The sequence below is a fragment of the Cervus canadensis genome, chromosome 25 (genome assembly GCF_019320065.1).
Source record: "Cervus canadensis isolate Bull #8, Minnesota chromosome 25, ASM1932006v1, whole genome shotgun sequence".
Lineage (NCBI taxonomy): Eukaryota > Metazoa > Chordata > Mammalia > Artiodactyla > Cervidae > Cervus > Cervus canadensis.
In genome coordinates this window covers 42,626,932-42,650,629 of record NC_057410.1, presented here as the reverse complement: position 1 = coordinate 42,650,629, position 23,698 = coordinate 42,626,932, and the positions used below count along the sequence as shown (strand labels likewise).

The 23,698-nt window shown below is 37.0% G+C and overlaps 1 protein-coding gene and 1 long non-coding RNA gene across 5 annotated transcripts in view; one reads left to right on the top strand and one right to left on the bottom strand.

Annotated features, from left to right (window-relative positions):
- The window catches only part of METTL25 (methyltransferase like 25), a 305,346-nt gene that overhangs the window by 79,846 nt on the left and 201,802 nt on the right, over nt 1–23,698 (top strand). For 3 of the 4 annotated variants that reach the window (XM_043447081.1, XM_043447080.1, XM_043447079.1), the window contains exons 9-12: nt 5,647–5,740; nt 17,881–17,955; nt 18,524–18,595; nt 20,101–20,209. In XM_043447081.1, coding sequence (XP_043303016.1) covers nt 5,647–5,740; nt 17,881–17,955; nt 18,524–18,595; nt 20,101–20,193 — 334 coding nt within the window. In that variant the 3' untranslated portion in view covers nt 20,194–20,209. Of the gene's footprint in view, nt 1–5,646; nt 5,741–17,880; nt 17,956–18,523; nt 18,596–20,100; nt 20,292–23,698 lie in introns of those variants that run through there. The other variant, XM_043447078.1, reaches the window with a different exon arrangement.
- LOC122427532 overlaps nt 1–23,698 on the bottom strand; it is a 79,742-nt gene that overhangs the window by 45,451 nt on the left and 10,593 nt on the right. The window lies entirely within an intron of this gene.

Genomic DNA, 23,698 nt, shown 5'->3' with positions numbered 1-23,698 from the left:
TGTATGAGGAAGAATGCTATTGCCAGGGAGGCCAAAATTTGGATCGTGGTCTCAATTTTTCTCTTACTCTGCTGTCTTTGTCCTGTTAATCAGACGGTCTGCTTTGTGTTAAACACTCCCCTCTGTGATCTGAGGCTCTGTCTGAGGCCTTGAAGCTAACCTGACAAGTACTCTGTGGACCCTGCCATCAGGGAGCTCATTCATAGTAGAGTAACAGAGACAGGTATATTAAACAGGTAACTGGGCGCTTCCCTGCATTATCAACAGGATTCTAGCATTACTCTTTCTCAGGAGGATGGTAAGCAGTATTGCAGACTAGTCTAGCAGTCTTATCACAGCAACTGCCACCCATTATTTGACATGGTTCCCATGCTTTCTGGACCAAGTAACCAAGGGTGCGTGGTCTAATAAGAAAATTTATATAGGAAAGCCATTCTATACAGTGGCAACATAGGAGTCATGTACAGTAAAATCTACCTGAAAATTCCTCGCATTTCCGACAAAGTACTGTAGGAAAGTACATAGATTCAGTGTTATAACCCAGTATCATAAGTAAATGTGTAAAATGTTTAAGTGCATGTTGTTTGCCTGTATACAGTATAAAATACATACATAAAATGTTTCACAGTATTTTTCATGACATGCCAAGCATACATACTTGAACTCACGTACATTAAATGCTTCTGGGACTCAACTCGTCATTTGATCATGTGACAACCACCCTTGGTAGGTAGTTTTAGGATATAGGATCTGAGAGAGGTTTTGTGTGGGGTGGGGGATTTTGGTGTGCTTGCTTGCTTTTTTCAGACAGAAAAACTTGAACGTTTTCCTGTGATAAGGATCGAGACTCAGTAAAGAGAAGTCAAAGATACTTAATACGTCAGAGGAGGCAGAAAGAGATGGCCTCCAGATCCTTGATCTTAGGCATTTTCTTACTGAAAACAATTATATTAACTAGATTAATTATATATAATTATATATGTGGGCTTCCCTGGTGGCTCTGTTGCTAAAGAATCCACCTGCAATGGAGCAGACCCAGATTTAATCCCCGGGTGGGGAAAGTCCCCTGGAGAAGGGCATGGCAATCCACTCCTGTATTCTTGCCTAGAGAATCCCATAGACATGGGATACATACAGTCCATGTAGCCATACAGGGCATGGCTACGTACAGTCCATGGGGTCACAAAGAGCTGGACATGATTTAGTGACTAAACTGCCACATATTAATTATATTAAGTAATTAACAGAGAGAAGGATTTATTTTCACACGTGTCAGCAAAAATTAAGATTACAGTGATTCTGTGATGTCATAATATGTAATTATAAAAAGCAGACTCCAAACTTTAGTGTTAAATAATGAGAAAAATACAATTGGTACTTACTAAAAATTAAAATTAAAAGTGGGATTGCCCCATGTTCCATTTATTAACAATCCTATTCTGCCCTTTTACTTTCTGAATAGTATTGAGATTTTTCTTGTACCTGCCCTTTTTTACTCTTGTTTCTTAATTATTAGAATTGCAATATTTATCTTTAAAACTATAGGCTCTTCTAAAGGCTGATGAGCTCCTTTGTAGCTGCAAAGGAGTAGGTTGCACTCTTCATTATAAACTCTCTTTGCAGCTATTATTTTTAAGAACATTGTTTTGTAAGTTACCCAGACTTTAGATATTAGTGCCATGTCTGGCAGAAGTAACTTTTTTTACCTCCAAAAGTTCTAAAAGCCTGATTCATTCTACCTAATCTTATGTTGCTTTGGTGATAATATTTAAATTGACGTTCTGTTTTCTATAATATATTCTTATTTCTTAAACCAAAATGGAATTATTGGTACTTTCCTCTCTTCCCATACCTATGAAAGTAATAAAACCATTTTTCAGAATGTTTTTAACAACAGCACTCTATTTTCAAGTACAATCTTACATAGAACTAAATAAATTTAATAAATTTTAGAAAAGAACTTTTTTCTTACACAGTTATCCTTTCATATTTCATGGAAAATTGTAAACCTTAGAGTACCTCTTTGAAGTCCTTAAGGAAAACAGTTTTTAAAAATTGTTTAACCTATTTTTAAATTTTAAGTGCTGGCCTAATTTTAATGTTACTATATATTCATCTCTTTTATCAATATTGCTCTTCACAATTGGAAATTGAGACCTTCTGAAACTCAATTCTTCCTTTACGAAAGTTCCCCTTGTCAAATGCAGTGGCTGAAGCACTCCCTACACTGTGCTGTATTCTGCTCACCATCTTGCGCTTATCACATTGAATTCTAACATTTCTTCACCTGTCTTCCCTCATAAATTGTGGATGATTCTACCCCTAGAATGCAGCACAGTAGCAGGAAAATGACCATTATTCATTGAGTGTTTGTCAGATACTGAGCCAGGCACGCTATATAGATTCTGTTGTTGAATCTTCAACCTTCTCCTGCTGAACAAGGAGGGACAAGAGAGGCTTTTAAGTAGTAAGTAAGTGGTAGAGCAAGGATTCAGACTCATTTCAGTCTCGAGTTCACATGGAATCTGCCTACTTCTGTTTGCCTATAGTACAGAGGTAGACATCATTCATCTGGAATTTAACGATATCAAATGTCAACCTTACTGCAGTGCATGTGGGTGCACGCGAAGTTGCTTCACTCATGTCTGACCTTTGTGACACTGTGGGCCGTAGCCCGCCAGGCTCCTCTGTCCATGGGATTCTCCAGGCAAGAGTACTGGAGTGGCTTGCTGTGCCCTCCTCCAGGGACTCTTCCTAACCCGGGGATTGAACTGGCGTCTCCCGTGGCTCCTGCGTTGCCGGCAGATTGTTTACTGCTGAGCCACCGGGGAAGCCCCTGAAGTGCTCTGCCAGAGCTAATGTTTAATAGTAGTTAATATCCCAGATTCCGAAGCCAGACTTCCTGAATTCAAACTGTGAGCAGTTTACTTAACCTCTCCATTCATTCGTTTCTCCATCTTGAACATGAGGATAATAATGGGACCTACCACACGGAATAGTTCTGATTAAATAAGTAAATGCAGCAAAGGGCTTAAGAGTCTCTGGCATGGACTCCCTGATGGTCCAGTGGTGAAGAATCCACCTGCCAGTGCAGGCAACATGGGTTTGATATCTGGTCTGGTAAGATTCCACATGCTGCGAGGCCGCTAAGCCTGCACCCCCATAAGAGAGGAGCTCCCACTTGCCACAACTGGAGAAAGCTTGTGCACGGTAGTGAAGACCCGGCACAGCAAAATAAATAAATGAAGAGTCTCTGGCACATCATAAAAATGAAATAAATATTAGCTGTTATTATTTGTTTTGTTTACACTGCATTTTCCTTATATATTTTTCTCAGTAGTTCTCTCTCTATATATAAATATATATTTTAAATCACACTTGCTTATTTGTATGTATAAGCCTGCCTTCCTATATTTTGTTTACCTGACTAGCAAATAGATCTATTTACTGTATGAACACATCTCATGTTGTAGTCTAACTAGATGTTTTTGTTTCTGCAAGCAGCAAGAGATACTTATTTAATCTATGTAGTGAGATCCTGCTAGATGTGCGATACTACTAAAAGCACAGAGGAGAGAGTCGTGAGCAAAACAGGTGGAAACTCTGCTCTCCGGCTGCTCAGAGCAGTGAACTCAAATATATTTTTAAATGTCATGCCTCTATCAATAAACATTTCTGAGTAGACACCCCTAAAATGAATACTTAATTGTTCAATAAATGATTCATGTGTCTTTCTGCTGGTCTGTTGTATAGATTTTTAAAATAAACTGGAAAGTTGAAATTAAAACAATAAAGATTTAATAGAAATTACAGTTCTAATATTCTCTTTTCCCTGGGATATGTTCACCCCTCTTTGGAGTCCACTAACTCTAAAAGAGTAATCATGTGAAGGAAAAGTTCTGTGTCAGGAGCCTGACTTCATCTGGAAGGCCAGAGAAGATTTTCCTAAGAAAGCAACATTTAAAATAGAATCTGAAAAGGATGAGTTTGGGATTCTCTAGGCAAAAAAATAAAGGGCGAAGTGTAACACAAATAGTGTTTATAGCCAAAAGCATGACGTGTTCAAGAAACTAGAAAGGGTCTCATTGTGGATGGAGAGGCAGTGTCCTAAGAGTGGTGGAAAGGTTGTCAGAAAGGAACAGATGGTACAAGGCTTATTATATACTGTGGCTCAACTGGTGAAGAAACTGCCTGCAATACGGGACACCTGGGTTCCATCTCTGGATCGGGAAAATCCCCTGGAGAAGGGAAAGGCTACCCACTCCAGTATTCTGGCCCGGAGAATTCCATGGATTGTATAGTCCATGGGGTCGCAAAGAGTCGGACACGACTGAGTGACTTTTGCTTTCACTATAAGCATTTAGATCTTAATTCTAGTGGTCATGGGAAACTCTGGAGGAATTTAAAGAGAAGTAACATGATGAAATAATCACCTTCCTGGTTCTGTTTGGTTGATATTTTTCTTCCTTACTGTGGTGGTATGGTGATGGTAGTGGTGACTTAGTCGTTAAGTCATGTCTGACTCTTGTGACCCCATGGACGGTAGCCCACCAGGATGCAGAAGTCCATGCGATTTCCCAGGCAAGAATACTGGAGTGAGTTGCCACTGCCTTCCAGGGGATTTTCCCAATCCAGGGATTGAACCCAAGGTAATAATAAGTGTAATTGAAGTGGCCATCTAGAAATGGAGCTGAAGTTATATATTTGAGATATATTTCACTGAAAGAAATGATGGAGCTTCATGTCCAACTAGAATATAGTGATTAATATTTATACTGCCAAGACTCAGTGACTCAGAAGTTAAGAATCTGCCTGCAATGCAGGAGAGATGGGTTCAATCCCTGGGTTGGGAAGATTCCCTGGAGGAGGAAATGGCAACCCACTCCAGTATTCTTGCCTGGAAAATCCCATGGACAGAGGAACCTGGCGAGCTATAGTCCATAGGGTTACAAGGAGTTGGATGTGACTTAGCACACACAAATGAGTGAAAGAGCTTTTATTCGTTGTTTTTGAAACTTATAGGTGGTAAGTTTTGTCTTCTCTTGATTTTTACATTATACCTAAATTGCAACCAAAATTGTGAGATATGATAGTCCAGCATTGCATTATTTGAATTTCCAACCATCTTGTATTTTGTTTTTAAATTATAATGAAAATCTTCAGGGCACAAATGAAATGAAATCAGACCCAACTCAGCAGTATATGGTGCTTGCTCAATGGCTGGCATTTAGGAAGTCCTCCTTGCATGGCTGTTGAATATCACCACGATTAGCAGGTGTTGCCATGAAATGTGCACTGTGATGTTGAGCCAGTAAAGTGAAAATGTGCCTTGTACCACAGTGGAGCCTTTGGAAAGACCTATGGTACCCTTTAAAAGTGAGGCTTTTTAAAATATCTGTACTAGGTTTGCAACTTTTTTCTCATAATATTATCTTCTACTGTTGTATGTTGGAGGAATTCTCAAAAGCAGATCCTGAATATTTTTTATAATATGTAAAGTGTTCACAAAAATATTGCTACATTTTTATCACATGTGAGCTTGTGCCATATGTACAGAAGGTATTTTAAAATATTTCATGATTGAATTTAAAATCATCTATAATTTAAATCAGAAAAACTAAAGAGTGATTTGATTTTGTTTTGCAGTGACCGGCATGTTGGTAAAATTTATTCCAAATCCTCTTCCTTTCCGGATTATGTTAGAAAGTCTCTAAAGAAGCTTGGGTTAGATGAGTCCAAGGTCAGTATATTATTGCCCACTGTTTCATAAGAAACACAAGAACTTCTATGGGGTTATGGATTGAGATAATACAAAATTGTTTGCCTTCTACTTTTCTCTCATTTGTGGAAAACATCTAAATTATTGAAACCAAACTTGAGTTATCTTAGTTCCAGATCACCTTTCTTGTCAGTGTGGATAGTTGCTGTTGGACACCTCTAGAGTAATTCCCCTTTTAGGTTTATTCAGGCAAAATCTGCCAGTTCTCAAATCAAAATAGACTTAAAAAGTAAGAAAACAGAACAAATGAGAATTGTAAGTAAAGCAGAAGATGATGATTTTAATTTTAAACTACATGCCTTTAAAGGCTGTGCTATGCTTAGTCACTCAGTCATGTCCAACTCTTTGTGACTCCATGGACTGTGGCCGCCAGGCTTCTCTGTCCATGAGGATTCTCCAGGCAAGAACACTGGGGTGGGTTGCCATGTCCTCCTCCAGGGATCTTTCCAACCCAAGGATTGTACCCATTTAAAGGGTGTATAACTCATTGAAATTAAAAATCTTAAATTCAAAAAGTCTTTGAATGAGAGAATCCTGGAAAGTTGTAACATCATAGGAGGCCCAAGGTAATAATTAAGAACATATTGTTGAAGACAAAAAGGTAAGTTGATGGACTGGTGATAATAAATACTCTAACACTGAGAAAAAAGTAACATGATTCAGATGAGTTATTAAATAAATTATTAAGTTGAACCTGGATCACTTTGGTATTTTGAATTGATTGTAAATTGAAATCAAGAATGAAATAGGTGGTTAAGGAATGAAAAGAATTTCTTAAAGGAAAAAAATTATACAGATATGGTTAAGTTATATCAAAGCTAAAGGATATTATTATTTTTGGCACCAATTATACATTTACTCTGCAGTTTTTTATTACTGAAAATGATAAGACTGGTAGTAGTCCCTTTTGTCATCTATAAAATAACTATTAAAAAGCATTTATTTCTAGGATTCAAGAAAAATTAAATGAATTAATATACATAAAACACTGAATACAGTGTTTCTACATAGCAAGTACTTAACTAAATAACACTAGTTTTTATTCTACTTTTTGTGTATGTACTGCTTATAATAATGCAATTGATGTGACTTCTATAAATATTTTTATTGTCACCAAAATGAAGACCCTTCTAGTTTTATATAAATAAGAATAAACACTGTTATCCTAGTTATTTTATTTCTGTTTTTATTTCTGTTTTTTTAAATATATTTTTAACCAAATTGGTCTTAACTTCCATTAGTCTTAATTAGTGCATATATTTATTTCATACTTCAATTCCACTTCTTACAGTAATATTAAAAACATAAACTTATGCATAATTTTTACAAATATTATTTTACTTGAAAGTGCTTTATCCTTTGCCATAAATCCAGATAGAATGTCACTTATTTTTTCTGATGGCTTTCTCATCCCAGGTTTGTCTTTAATAATAACCATAGTAAATGTCTCTTAGTATGCTTATTATATTACTGATTAAAATATTATTACTAGATAATATTTACTAAGCTTCCCTTGTGGTTCAAACAGTAAAGAATCTGCCTGCAATGCAGGAGACCTGGGTTTGATCCCCGGGTCGGGAAGATCCCCTGGAGAAGGCAATAGCAACCCACTCCAGTATTCTTGCCTGGAAAATTCCATGGACAGAGGAGCCTAGCAGGCTTGAGTCCATGGGGTCACAAAGAGTCAGACACGACTGAGCTACTAACACACATTTACTGAGGACTTACTATGTGTTAGTTATTATGCCATAAACATCAACACCATCTCATTTACTCTTCACTAAAACTCTTATGTCAGATACTTATTATTCCCAATGTAATGATCTAGAAAGAGAGCCTCAAAGAAAGGCAAGTCATTTTCTCTTGGTCGAAGGGGCAGAGCTGGAACTTGGACACAGATTCAGCTTCCATCAGAATCTCCACTGTCAGCCACCACTCTGCTGCTGCTGCTGCTAAGTCGCTTCAGTCGTGTCCGACTCTGTGCGACCCCATAGGCGGCAGCCCACCAGGCTCCCCCATCCCTGGGATTCTCCAGGCAAGAACACTGTAGCAGGTTGCCATTTCCTTCTCCAATGCATGAAAGTGAAAAGCGAAAGTGAAGTCACTCAGTCTGTCCCCATGGACTGCAGCCTACCAGACTCCTCCGACCATGGGATTTTCCAGGCAAGACTAGTGGAGTGGGGTGCCATTGCCTTCTCTGACCACTGTGCTGAGAAGTGCAATTAAAAACAAAAGAAAAAAGACTAAAGTAAATAAGTATCACCATAAAAAGATGAGTCTTAAATGACTGTCTTTCTTAGTTAGTTAAAGGTAATAATAGGACTTGCTGATTTTTCTCTTAAAACTGTTTAAGCTCATTTACAGACAAATGTGTTGAATAAAATATGTGAGGAAAAGAAAAGGGGTAAGAAACCCAAGCTGGAAGGGGAAGAACACATAATAAGGTGTTTAAATAACAAATAATAAGGTATTTAAAAGGTAGTGGGGTGATAGGAAGCAAATAGATGAGTATGTGTTTTGAGGATTTTTTTTGTTTTAATTGTGAAGGGAGAGAAATTAAGAGAATTGTGTCTATCAGGCCAGAGTAGTTGGAAATAGGATAACTTATTAAAGCTGAACTTACATTTGTGATCTAATACAAAATCCTATTGTTTTTCTCTCACATCATAAAGTATCAGTGCTAAAATGAAAGTCTTGACCACATGCATGATAAAAAGAGATTGATGAATAGTTTTATTTTAAAAATGATGTTAATTTTCATGTGAGATTCTAATTCTAAAAATTATCAAAATCACTTAAATTTTAAATGTTAGATATATCAAATTATTTAGAAGATCTTTAACCAAATTTTTAATCATTTATTAACAAATTTTACATATAATTGAAAATGTGGTGATTGCTGTTGATGTGTCTCTGATTTCTCAAAGCACATCTCTTCATAGTCAAAATTGCATAATTAGGTAAAGTGCCTAGAACATCTCCTAGCATGCTCTGATACTTTCTTAGTCACAAGAAACCATGTAAACCTGTGGAAAGACAAAGAGTATTCCCAGACAAAAACATCGTTCCAAAGGAGACGAGAACAGCATGTGCGGGGGTGTAAGTGGCCCATATACAGCAGTAGGTATTAGTCTGTGAGTCCTGTGGTCCGTTGTGACACGCAGCACTGGATGTCTTCTCTGAGAGCAGGATTTCTCAAACTCGCCACGTTGGGGTAACTCTGTTGTGAGAGCTCACTTGTATGTTGTGGGATGTTTTACGTCCGTGGCCTCTACCCACTAGGTGTCAGCAATAGCACCCTAATGGTAGCAATCAAAAATAATTTTTTTTAAAAAATCTCCAGACATCGGCACAAATGTCTCGAGGGGCAGAATCACCCTTGGTTGAGATCTGCTGTCTTCAAGCATTTGTCATTTTAACGATTCCATTAACATTCTCATTGTAAACCCCCTATTATCTTTTTTTGTTGTTGTTGTTGGCAAAGTAAGTCTCTGCTTTTTATTTTTTTTTATTTTATTTTTTTTTTATTGGTAAAGGGATTTATTGACATGATTGCTATTATTTTATTTATTTATTTTTTCTTCTTTTTTTTTTTTTATTATCCCCTATTATCTTAAAATGCCACTTTATACAAAGAAACAGTGTGGAAGAGGGGAAAAGCAATGATTCTGTTTTTATCTTTTGAAGACTTTTTATCAAAATGATCTCCTCCTTGATCTTTAATTTTATATAGCTTTAACCGCTTAATGGTGATATTTTTTCAATCCTGTATAAGATATAGTTCTGTTTAAGAAGAATATTTTGATTTCACCGTAAAGCCAAGCCTACAATAAATGGTGTGGAGCATGAGCTACTTTACATCAGCGAGTATCCTGTTTATAATAGATGGACTTCTTAGAATGAAATTTATAGTAAAATTCTTTATAATTTAGTAAAGCACAATTACTTCTTTGTAAATTGTTTTTATAGAACTTTACAAATGTCTAAAATAACAAAATCCTAGTGATTAATTTTACCTTGACCTTAAAAAAAGTTTGGTATTTTCAAATTTTGTGTTCTGTCCCAAACTTTAGTATCTCTCCACATTTTAGAAAACCTCCAAAACTGTCTTTACGGTTTCATATTATCTTCATGGTCCACAGCATTTTTTTTTCTTGTTTTGTATTGCTTTTCTCTCTTTGTGCTTCCACATATATGTAATGCACACACACACACGTGCATGAGAGCACACACACATCCGTAAATTTTTTTTTTTCTTTGAAGTCATTCTTATTTAGGTCATGTGCAACATATATTCTGATCCATAATATGTTCATTTTGAAAAATTTATTTTTTTTTTAATTTTTTTTTAATTTTTATTTATTTATTTATTTTTTGTTGTCATACATTGATATGAATCAGCCATAGATTTACACGTATTCCCCATCCCGATCCCCCCTCCCACCTCCCTCTCCACCCGATTCCTCTGGGTCTTCCCAGTGCACCAGGCCGGAGCACTTGTCTCATGCATCCCACCTGGGCTGGGGATCTGTTTCACCATAGATAGTATACATGCTGTTCTTTTGAAATATCCCACCCTCACATTCTCCCCACAGAGTTCAAAAGTCTGTTCTGTATTTCTGTGTCTCTTTTTCTGTTTTGCATATAGGGTTATCGTTATCATCTTTCTAAATTCCATATATATGTGTTAGTATGCTGTAATGTTCTTTATCTTTCTGGCTTACTTCACTCTGTATAAGGGGCTCCAGTTTCATCCATCTCATTAGGACTGGTTCAAATGAATTCTTTTTAACGGCTGAGTAATATTCCATGGTGTATATGTACCACAGCTTCCTTATCCATTCATCTGCTGATGGGCATCTAGGTTGCTTCCATGTCCTGGCTATTATAAACAGTGCTGCGATGAACATTGGGGTGCATGTGTCTCTTTCAGATCTGGTTTCATCAGTGTGTATGCCCAGAAGTGGGATTGCTGGGTCATATGGCAGTTCTATTTCCAGTTTTTTAAGGAATCTCCACACTGTTCTCCATAGCGGCTGTACTAGTTTGCATTCCCACCAACAGTGTAAGAGGGTTCCCTTTTCTCCACACCCTCTCCAGCATTTATTGCCTGTAGACTTTTTTTAAGCATCTGATTTTAAAAGCAACGAAACTACTGTTTGCTAGAGAAAGAATGAGCTGGATCATTTGTCCATAAGAAAAGAAAATAAAAGGAACTTATGTTCTAGAGCTTTTGTGTGTGTGTTAAGGAAATGGCAGCCCACTCCAGTATTCTTGCCTGGGAAATCCCATGTACAGAGGAGCCTGGCGGGCTACAATCCCATGGGGTCACAAAGAGTCGGACACGACTGAGCGACTTCACTTTCTTTCACTTTCACTTTCTGTGTGCAAATAGAAAAGCAAAAGTCAAAGTCACTGAGTCATGTCCAACTCTCTGCAGCCCCATGGACTGTAGCCCACCAGGGTCCTCTGTCTATCAAATTCTCCAGGCAAGAACACTGAAGGTGGGTTGCCATTTCCTTCTCCAAGGGATCTTCCCAACCTGGGGATCGAACCCAGGTCTCCTGCATTGCAGGCAGACTCTTTACTGTCTGAGCCACCAAGGAAGCCCATATACATATAATGAATATTCAAATAATGTTACTCTCAGATATTGAGAATGAAATAGACAATAAAAGTGGTGATTTAATGGGGTCGATGTGTGCTCTTGAACGGACTAAGTTGAAAATCACTAAACATTTAGAACCTTAGTGGAAGTTGGCAGAGGATAATTCAGAAAATTGTCCTTAAATATTTCTCCAGAACAGGAGGGCAAAAGCAAAACTTTTGAGACTACAATCATTTAGTTATTCATCAGCAAATATTTACTTTGAAGAATCTCCAAAGTGCCAAGAACCATGGAAACTCTGGAGCTACAAAGATAATTAAGACCTGACCTATGAGAAAAGAAAACAAGTAATTATAGCATGAACTTACAGTAATAGATACATATATAAAGTATGTATGCCTGGAGTGACTCACGCTGCCTGTGGAGATTTTACTGAGGACATTGATGCATTTGCTTGGTCTTGAAGGATGTGTAAGAATGCATTAAGCAAACAAGATGGGCAGGTAGTGAGCAAGGAACTCATTTCAGATGTGTATGGTGGGGAGCATAGCTTGTGCAAAACCACAGAGATGTAAGAAACATGATTCTGGACTCAGCACAGTTGAAGCATAAAGCAAGTGGAGGAGGCAGTGGTGAGAGATGAGGCCAAAGGACCAGGCGATGTGGAGAGACCAGATAAACTCACCTGTGGACATTAGATCAGAGATGAATCAGCAGTAGTCATAATGACTAAGTGGTTTAAATACAAGTGGGAAGACAACCACAGGTACATGATGCTCATAAACTTTCATGTAGTGATATTCAGTGGCCCCTCGGTATCCTTGGGGAATTGGTTCCAGAACCCCCCACAGATAACAAAATACCAAGGGTGCTCAAGTCCCTTATATAAAATGGTGGAGTATCTGTGGGTTCTACATCTATGGATACTGAGGACTGACTACTTATAAATGATCTACAGTAAATGAGGTCCTCTGACCCTAAAGAAACAGTGAATTACTGATACAATTTAAATATATAGGTAGCCTGTCATCTTTGGTGATGACATATTCATTATTCCCATAAATATTTCCTGCTGCTTTTTGCAACCACTATAATAACACAGGGCTTCTCTGCTGGCTCAGACAGTAAAGAAACTGCCTACAATGCAGGAGGCCTGGGTTCTGTTCCTGGGTCTGGAAGATAAGGGAATGATGACCCACTCTAGTATTCTTTCCTGGAGGATTCCATCAGCAGAGGAGCCTGGCAGGCTACAGTCCTTGGGGTCAAAAAGAGGCAGACACAGTGAGCGACTAAGCACGCACACATAACAACACAGGGATACCTCAGATTGTGGGCTCTGTTCCAAAGCACTGCAATAAAATGAGTATTTCAATAAACCACGTCACATGAAGTGTTTGGTTTCCAAGTGCATATAGAAGTTATGTTTACACCATACTGTAGGCTGTTTGCAATAGCATTGTGTTTAAAAAGCAACGTACATGCCTTACTCAAAAATATTTTCTTGCTGAAAACTACTAATTATCATCTGAGGCTTCAGCCAGTCATAATCTTTCTCCTGGTGGAGAGTCTTGCCTCAGAGTTGATGGCTGCTGACTGATGGCGGTCATGGTTGCTGAAGGTTGGGGTGGCTGTGGCAGTTTCTTAAAATAAGACAACAGTAAAGCTGGCTGACTCTTCCTTTCACGAACGATTTCTCTAAGCATGCAGTGCTTTTTGCTAGCGTTTTACCCACAGAACAGCTTTCAAAATTGGAGTCAAATGTCTCAAATTTTGCTTTATCAACTAAATTTGTGTAATATTATAAATCCTTTGTTGTCATTTCAACAATCATCACAGCATCTTCACCAGGAGTAAATCCCATCTCAGGAAAGCGCTTCTTTGCTCATGCCTAAGAAACAACTCCTTATCTGTGAAAGCTTTATCATAAGGGTACAGCAATTCAGTCACATCTTTAAGCTCCACTTCTAATTCTTGTTCTCTTGCTATATCTACCACATCTGCAGTTACTTCCTCTGCTCAAGTTTGAACGCATCAAAACCATCTATGAGAGTTGGAATCAGCTTCCTCCAGGCTCTTGTTACTGTTGTTATTTTGGCATGCTTCCATGAATCATCAATGTTCTTACATCTAGAATAGTGAATACTTTCCAGAATGTTTTCAATTTACTTTGCCCAGATCCATCAGATGAATCACTATTTATGGCAGCTATACCCTTACAAAATGTATTTCTTAAATAATAAGACTTGAAAGTCAAAATTACTGCTTGATCTTTGGGGTGCAGAATGGATGTTGTATTAGCAGCCATGAAAGTAACATTCTAGTCTTGTTGTGCATCTCCGTGAGAGCTCTTGAATGACCAGGTGCTTTGTCAGTGAGTAGTAATATTTTGAAAAGAGTCTTTTTTTTTTTTTTCTGAGCAGTAGATCTCAACAATAGTCTTAAAATATTCAGTGAACCATGTTGTCAACAGATGTGCTAACATCTAGACTCTGTTGTTCCACTTAGAGAGCACAAGCGGAGTAGACTTAGCATAACTCTTGAGGACCCTAGGATTTTGGAAATGGTAAATGAGGTTGGCTTCAAAGTCCCCAGCTATATTAGCCCCTGTCTGACAAGAGATTTCAGCCTGCCCTTTGAAGCTTTAAAGCCAGGCATTGAATTCTCCTCTTCAGCTACAAAATTGCTAGATGGCATCTTCTTCTAGTAGAAGGATGTTTGATTTATGCTGAAAATCTGTTGTTTGGTGTAATTATCTTAGCTAGATCTTATGGATAACTTACTGTAGTTTCTACATCAGTACTTGTTGCTTCATGTTGCTCTTTTACGTTACAGAAATGGCTTCTCTCCTTAAACCTCATGAATCTGCCTCTGCTAGCTTCAGACTTTCTTCTGCAGCTTCCTCAACCTTCATAGAATTGAAGAAAGTTATGGTCTTGCTCTGGATTAGACTTTGGCTTAAGGGAATGTTGTTGGTTTTATCTTCTATCCAGATCACAACTTTCTCAGTCAGTCAGTAAGTCAGAAAGTCAGTAAAGACTTTCATTTTCATATCATTCATGTGTTCCATGGAGTAGCACTTTTAACTGAAGTTTTCCTTTGCATTCTCAACGTGGTACCACGTCCACCTACCTTGATTTCTAGCCAAGGGTGTATCAGCAGCCTCAGTCCTACCATCTACTGATGAAAAGGTCAGTTGCTAACCTGTCTTCTGATCAGGTAGTGTGTGGGGAGGATCTCTGAACAGTTGTGTACGTCTTATCCATTCATCTGGCCCATTCCCCATGGAGTTGAAATATGGACCACCTTTGCTTATCAGGGCCCTCATATATATAGATCTATAAAAAGACAATTTTAATAAATAATGTAGGAAAAGAGACAAATCAGCCAAGGCAAGGGGAGAAGGGGACAACAGAGGATGAGATGGTTGGATGGCATCACCAACTCAGTGGACGCGAGTTTGAGCAAACTCTGGGAGACGGTGAAGGACAGGGAAGCCTGGCGAGCTGCAGGTCATGGGGTCACAAAGAGTCGGACATGACATAGCAACTGAATAACAACATCAGCCAAGTACTCAAGATCCATATCAACAGTGACAGATCATACTGATAGTAAATGTCCTGGATGTGATATGAGGAATATGATACTTTACATCTGTAGTCTCCCTCTCAAAATCTATAGCCCCAGTCTAATTATGAGGAACACTGTTCCCAGTGATGGAACATCATACACAATGCTTGATTAGGGCTCCTGAGTAATGTCAAGGTCATCAAAAACTCGGCAAGTCTGTCAAAACCAACAGGACTATTGCAGTTTAAAATGCCAAAAAAAACAAACAAACAAAAAAAAAATTGTAAGAAAAGTAAGGGAAAAAACGTAAAGCCCCTCGATGTGACCTCTCATTTGCTGTCTCTCACCTAGTTTCTCTTTAGGACTGGGTATCTCCCTAAACCTAAACCACAGACCACTGAGCTAGGGCCCCATTATACACCTTAGCTAATATTAATCCCTTTTCTGGAATCCCGGAGACGGGCCACAAGGAGCAATGGAATTCATGACCAAAGCTCCCAGCTGGCATTCAATGCGCACTTCAGCTTGTAAGTTTCCATGGATGTTCTTGCCTACACCAAGCACCTCCTCAATTATGATGCTAGAGTGTTTGCCCTATCTTGGCTCTTACTGGGTTTAACTACAGTAATGTCATCAGTAAAATGAGACCATGCATATGTGTATGTTACAGATTCATCCTAGAACTAAATAGTGTCTTCATAAAATTTCCGTAGATTCTCTGATTTAATCTTATGAGACTGATAGTTGGAAAAGTTGATTAAAGCATGAAATCAAATCTTAAACACTGAATTTTTCACTTAGAAACATTAATATAATTGTATCTACCAAGCATTTGGTATAAGAGTAAGGCCATTTATTTTGTTTTTTTGCACACAGCTTTGCATATAGTTTCTCTAGTTGGATTTCTACCTTAACTTCTGTCCATCAAATATCTATAATGCATAATTTATAGTATCCAGCTTTGGATTATTTAAAGTAAGGCAAAAGACATCCATTTTTTTTTAATAGGAAAGTAAAGATGATAGTCTCATCTTTTCTCTTCAAAATCACACCAAAGCAACAAACGGAAAGAGAAACAGAAATACGGAGTCCTTTTTGACAAAATCAAAAAGCCTGTTAAATCTCAAACCATGTGTATTATGAAGTTCAGTGAAGGTAAAGAGGGATACAGAGTGATGTCAAGAGAAATTGCCTAGGCGTGCAGATCACCAGCACAACCAACAATACGGTTCTTTAAAGCAGCATATCCTGAGGGGCAAAATCAACAATTCCTAGTTTGAAACAAAACCAGTTTATGACCAGGGTGGTACTTCTCAACTTGACATAAAGGAGACACAGAGAATATTGTAGAGCCCAAGGAATCACATTGAAAAACCGTGTTTGTAGGAAGCAGTATGCTACTGAGGCAGGACTGAAAAAAAGGTTGTGAGTTCTGAGTTGTTCTGTAACTGCTAATCTCACAGTGCAGGACAGAAGTAAAGACTGAAGGCTGTAATTCAGACACATTCACAATTTTTTGAGGTGAGTTTTGCTGGCTTGAAGTTCAGGCCTAGACTTAGTCCAATATACTCTACTGTAAAAATTTGATTCAGGAGGTACTCATTCAATTCAAAGATGAGTGAAAAAAGGGCTGGAGAGAAAACCATAATCTTCTTGGGTTCTGTACCAAAGGGGAGATATTAATATTTTCTGGAAGGCCACACTAGAAATTGGATGAGATAAAACAAAGCCTAACTTTTCACTGTTAGTTACCCTTTTGTTTTGTTTTTTTTTTTTAATTCAAAAGAAATTTCATGTAATAGAGAAAGAATAGGGTCTTTGAAAAAATATTTATACATTTGCAAGGAGATCTGAATACAAATCCTTTCAGATTTAGGCCCTTTTTATTCAGTCTGTCATTTGTCTTGACCATATATGCATGCATACATGCTAAGCCGCTTCAGTCGTGTCTGACTCTTTGCAACCCTATGGACCTAATCCACCAGGCTCCTCCGCCCATGGTGTTCTCCAAGCAAGAATACTGGAGTGGGTTGTGATGCCCTCCTCCGGGTGATCTTCCCAACCCAGGGATCGAACCTGCTTGTCTTATGACCCCTGCATTGGCTGGCAGGTTTCTTTACCACTAGTGACACCTGGGAAGCCCCTTGATCATATATAATTTGACAGCAGTTTCTTCTGGTGACTTTCCTTTATCAAGCCTTTCACAAAGGCTTTCAACATATAAAGAAATTTTTCCTTTTGCATCTATATTTTATTGATTTTTAATATTTATATCTTGTCATTATAAAATCACTGTAATAAAAAAGTTTAGGAACAAATACACTTAATGCAGTAGGCATAAGCTCAACTGGTGAGAACAGAACATGTATTAATAAATTATCTACAAAGTGGCCTACTAACCACGAGGATTCAGTGTACTATGGGTGTCATGTTTTAGAGAAAAAACAGAAAGCAGTGGTTGTTGATGGATTGGTTAAGTGTTAGAAGAAATTATGGTTAATCTGAGTATGTCTTTACTGTATTCCTTTTGCCTTTTCGTTATTCTCTATGATATATGTATTTTTAGATATATTGTTTAAATTTAATTTTATTTGAAAACTGTTTATTGAGCTCCTACCTACTGTGTACCCCAAACATAGAAACAAGTGAAGGTAAATATTTCATTACTACTTGTTGAAATCAAAGTTAATAGGATCTTATTGTTGATTTTACTTATGATATACTGGATAACCTATATTGATGCAGAAGATTTAAATGAAAGAATTTAGTTAAATTGACTTGCTTCATGAACATCCTTAGAGCTCTTCAGACACCTAAGATTGCTTTGAATTATTATGTTTGTTTTACTTTAGGGTACATCTATTTAGGAAAAAAACATATTTTTAACTGTTACTAAATTTATTATTGTTGTTGTTTTATCTTGAAGCTGCCAGAAAAAATTATAATGGACTACTACGAGAAGTATAAACCTAGAGTGAATGAACTGGAGGCTTTTAATATGGTAAGTTTCAGAATTAAACATTTTAAATTGAATATGTTGCTAGACTTGAGTGGGATCCTATTAAATTTTTTTTATGAGGCCAACCAATCTACGTTGTTTTTCTCTTAATGTAGAAAAACTGTTTTGGATCATTTCCTATTTTAGAACTATATTAGGTGTCAGGACTGTAATAAAGAGAACACATGGCAGATTTCTCTTAAAGTGTATTAGAAATGCGTGGAAAGAGGTTTTAGAGTTCTTTGAACACATATTGGTCTCCATGCAATTATTTCACAAGCATTCCTTTTAATGAATTTCATTCTTAGTACCCCTTTAAAAGCTTTCTATCACATGTGTATGATTGCTTTTGGATTCCATCCCAAAGTCACTCAAAGGATATTCTTTGCCTTTAACTATTAGAAGAAAAACTTTTGATCTCTGAAGTATTTATTTTCTGAAGATGTACAATGGATATTGGAGATTTGGCCTTATGCAAGTTTCTGTAGATATATTTTCTTAAATGTAAGTGTTAAGTTAGTATTTTTGTTTGTTTTCAAGTACCACTGTGCTATCTTATTCTTTCTTTTAGTTGAAAGTTGTTCTAGCTCCTTGCATAGAGACCTTGATTCTTCTGGATCGACTTTGCTACCTGAAAGAGCAGGTAAACTATGTTAATTTTCAATGCATACAAGTATCTTTATTAAATCCAGTCATATCTATCTGCTTATAACTACGATAACTTTCTTTCACATAACTAGTAAGATAATTTTTCTCGTTATATTTTCCAAGTTTAAATATTCTTTCCATCTCTTTTGAAACAAAAGCAGATCGATGTACAACTGATGTTTCCCCAAAAGGTGCTGTAATAAAGTGTACATTCTTTTAATTGTATGGCAGTTACTATACAGTAGACAATGCACACAGACCACCATATGTGACATACTGGATAGCTAGGAATACAGCCTAAAGGATATCATTTATGTTTCACTTTGTAAGAATCAGCTTTTAATTCATTTTTGAATTTGGGGACATATGGACTCCGCAGTACTGAAATTTCTTTCTAATCATTGCTTCTGTTTCCTCAGTCTTACTTGTTTTATCTATGTTGAATGACTAGAAAAATGATTTTTTGGTTTATCTTTGGGGAAAGTGTGTTTTTCAGCTTCTAGTCTAAGCTGTAATCAAATTATGTTTTTGAGCTGTTTAATCCCATTTGTAGATTCAGCCTTATGTTTTCGCTATAAGCTCTTTAATTTAATATTTCTTTTATCATATGAAGAGCTTTACTTCTTTCCAGCAAGCTACTTGGAACAAGTGGGTTTTAATAAATGATATTTTTATGGAGAAAGGCAGTTTTTAAGTATTTGGATAATTGGATACTTTGCTAAGCTACTAATTCAAAATCACTGAAAACTTTTGCTTTTCACCTTGGTAGTTCACAGAATCAGGCTTATTTTACTAGGTACTCATCGTTTTCCTTTTCAAAACAATTTCCAGTGACCTAAATAAAATAGGTGGGCATAACAGTATGTACCGAGTTTAACTGGTAATGAAGTGATAGAAATCCTACAGTTGTTCATTTGATAATATTTTCAGTAATATTACTTTATAAAAGTAATACACACTTAATGTTAGAAAATGTTAAAAGAAAGTTGAAAGTAACTGTAATCTCACCTTTCAGCATTAGCTCTTAAATTATGTTTTCTAGAGCTTTTGATATATGTATGTTGCATGTGTATGTATGAGCACATTATTTCTACTGTAGTTAAAAATTGAATCAAATCATAAATGCAGCTTCTCATCTAATTTGTTTCATTTGTTTTATTTAGATTTTTTTCTGTCTCATTAAATGCACTACAGAAGCTGAATGATGTTTCATCATATGATTTATTTGAGTAATACCCAATTGTTTCTAGCCTCTTTCAGTTTTTCACAGTTGTAACAAGTAGTAGCCTGGTGTTTCACTCTCTACATACATCTTTAATTATTTCCTCAATGTAAATTCCTGAGGTGAAATTCTAAGTGTTAATTTTCTTCAACAAAGAATAATTTTCTTTTCTATAGTTTGTTTTTTATGTAGCTCTCATCTTCTGGTGTATAGTCTAACATCTCTCATTTGTATCTTCAACAAACAGTTGTCTATTTAAATCACTTATCAATTTACAGGATGATATCATGTGGTCTGCGCTTGTGAGGTTGTTTGATCCTGTGAAATCTCCCAGATGTTATGCCATTATTGCCCTGAAGAAGCAGCAATGATTTCAATTGAAGCAAGGTATTAGCTATATTTGTGGCATCTTTTGCTAATTTTGTTTTTCTAAACATTAGTACAATGTTATGTAAATATTTGAACAACATTGTTATATGTCTTAAATAGGCAATAAAATAATAGCTAACAGCAGAATGCCTTAATCCATTTTCCATTGCCAAGCATACATTAATTTAAAAAAATTAAAACTCATGAAAATATTAGAAAAGGATTGACCTACATTTCTGAATTAGTACATCCCTAGGACATTATAATCTAGGCCTTGTTTCCTGTTCAATATTAGACTTTTGCTATTTGCTGCCTATCACATTTTGACTTTTTACTGATTTAACATATGAAAGGTATAGTTATACTTACAGTAAAACTAGTTGCTCCTGAAGATTATTAGCATTTTCTTTCACATTTTGGAAGGATTTTTCATGCTATCAGGACGGAAAAAGTCATGCTTAAATAAATACCCAGGAAACAGGCCAGATATAAAAAGTCCTTAATATAAAGAATATTTTATACTGTGTTTTACTCTAAATTACATGAGGAAATATTCTGTGTCCTTAAAGGAATATGCGTCTTATAATTGATATATTCACCCTAAGGATTCTTTTTTTTTTAACTAATTAATTTACTTTAATTGGAGGCTAATTACTGGACATCATTGTGCTGACTCTTAGCGTACACTGACATGAATCAGCCACAGGTGTATATGTATCCCCCCATCCTGAGCCCCACCCACCCCCCTTCCTCCCCACCCCGTCCCTCCGGGTTGTCCTAGAGCATCAGCTTTGGATGCCCTGCTTCATGCATCGAACTTGCACTGGTCATCTGTTTTACAAATGGTAATATAAATGTTTCTATGCTATTCTGTCAAATCATCCCACCCTCGCCTTCTCCCACAGAGTCCAGAAGTCTGTTCTTTACTCACCTTTAAGGATTCTTGGGGCTTTGCATCTTACCAGAATAAAGGATGAGTTGGCACTTAACGAATCATCTGGTGCTGTGTAAAAAGTCAAACTAGGAAAAGCAGGAGTGACTAGGAGACCAGTACTCTGCCCGGAGTGGGGCAGAGGCCTTTCATTAGCAGAAAACTTGAGGTTTCTGATTGGCGCAGAAGAAGTGGACAGGTAGGGGGGAAAAAATGTTTCCTTGATTCTCAGCTAGAGACTGCACAAAATTTTTCCAGGAGAAAGAGTAACTGCTTTCTTAAATTTTAGAGTCTATCCACAGGTGAGAATAATTTTTTGCTTTGGGTTGTGATACTGAGTTTGTAGCTAGTATATATGTGAAAAGATCCTGATGCTGGGAAATAAATGTGAAAAGACCCCGGTGTAGTATATATGTGTGTATATATACTATCTATCTATCTATATATACATATATATATGTATATATGTGTATACATATGTACTTGTGTATATGTATATACACATATATACATGTACATGTGCATATATATGTATATATGTGAAAAGACCCAGATGTAACCAGTATATATTAGAAAAGACCCTGATGCTGGGAAAGATTGAAGGCAGGAGGAAAAGGAGATGACAGAGGACGAGATGGTTGGATGGCATTACCGACTTCAGATGGACATGAGTTTGAGTAAGCTCCAGGAGATGGTGAAGGACAGGAAAGCCTGGTAAGCTACAGTCCATGGGATCACAAAGGGTCAGACAAGACTGACTGAACAGCAAGAACAATGTATGTGAATGATCAGGTGATTTGTATACTGAGTAAGATACTGGGAAAATTAGCCATTTTTTAAGCTCTTTATGGTGAGAGTTTTGAACGTGTACAGAAGTGGAGAATAGATTATAATAAATCCCCATGTACTCATCACAAACTTCAATAATTGCAAGCATTTACTTATCTTGTTTCATCGGGACACACATGAGCATGCACACATACACACTTGTCACACGTACCCACCTTCCATGGAGAATTTTAAAGCAGATCTCAGGCAACTTGTTATTTTACCGAAATACTTTAGTGTATATTTCTAAGTTAAGGACTTTTTTTCCATAGTAATCTATTACTTATCCTCACTCACATTTCTGTGATTGGCTCACAATATCTTTATATATTAATACACCAGTTGGTTCGTTCAGAATCTAAACAGGGTTTGCACATTTGCATCTGACTGATGTGTGTCTGTAGGTTGCTTTTTTATTATCTTTCCTCATGTTGTTTCTTATATGAGTAGCTTTCTCAGGAGCAGATAACCTTCCCAGGCTACTTTCTTTCCTTTCATAATTTTATTTCTATGTAAAATGTTAAACTTTTTTCTAAAGTCCAAATATTTATATAGCATTCATTCCTCCTATAATAAAGAAAAAAGAACCTTATATGGGTAAATCTCTGTTTAGTATTACAAATGTTTTAATACTAAAGAAACTGTAGTAACTTCCCAGTATTTTAAAACATTGTCATAAATTGCATTAACCAATGAACACCTCCCATTTTTTAGTAATCAGAGAGATATCAGCATCAAATCAGCATGAGATAATTATACGGTCACACTGAGATAAGATGTCAGCAAAAAGAAAAGAAATATAATATTTCGGTAGGACTTTATACACGAGTCCCCACTGAACTGTATGTAGACCCTCATCTCATAAAAGCTGCCATTTGAGAGCTCATTTACAAGTTGAACTAAAGAATGGTGCATTGGCAAGAGCACCAGTTCTGACAGTTACTTTCTGGGAGAGTTAAAGCAAGACTTTTTTAATATCTCAGAGCCTCATTTGTAAAGTAGGGCTTTATTTAATATTCACTTTATTAACATTTATTGAATGCCTGTCTTCCCAGATGTCTCAGTGGTAGAGAATCCACGTGCCAATGCAGGAGACGTGGGTTCAATCCCTGGGTCAGGAAGATTCCCTGAAGGAGGAAATGGTGACCCCACTCCCGCATTCTTGCCTGGGAAATCCCGTGGACAGAGGAGTCTGGTCGGCTACAGTCCATGGGATCTCAAAGAGCTGGGCATGACTGAGCGTGCATGCATGCATAACTGAATGCCTACCATGTGTCAGATATATATAGGCACTGGCAGTGTGGAGACAAACAAGAAATGTCTCTGTCCTCAAAGAGTTCAGCGAGGAAGACAATAAAATTACTGATTACAGTGATTAATCCTGTAATTACTGGACACAGCTGAGAGGATCAGGGCATAGGATTCTTTAGTGCATCTTTAGATCAAGACATATGGGGGCAAGAGGGAATCTGTAATATCAGTACCATAGTTTGGATTCATGTAAATTAAGTTGTGTCCTTGCTTAAGTCACTTTAACTATTTGGTGTACTTCAATTCTGTCATCTGCAGAAATAATGTAGGAATAGAATTTGCTCCAAGTATGTTATGAGGGTTAAAGGAATAAGCATGTGTCACTGAACTCCCCCAAAACATCTCCAGGCACCCTGTTTATCAAGCAAAACTAAGTTTATTAGAATTCGCTGCAGTAAGAGGAAGCTCCTCCTGGACAGTCTCTGAAGGGGAAGTCA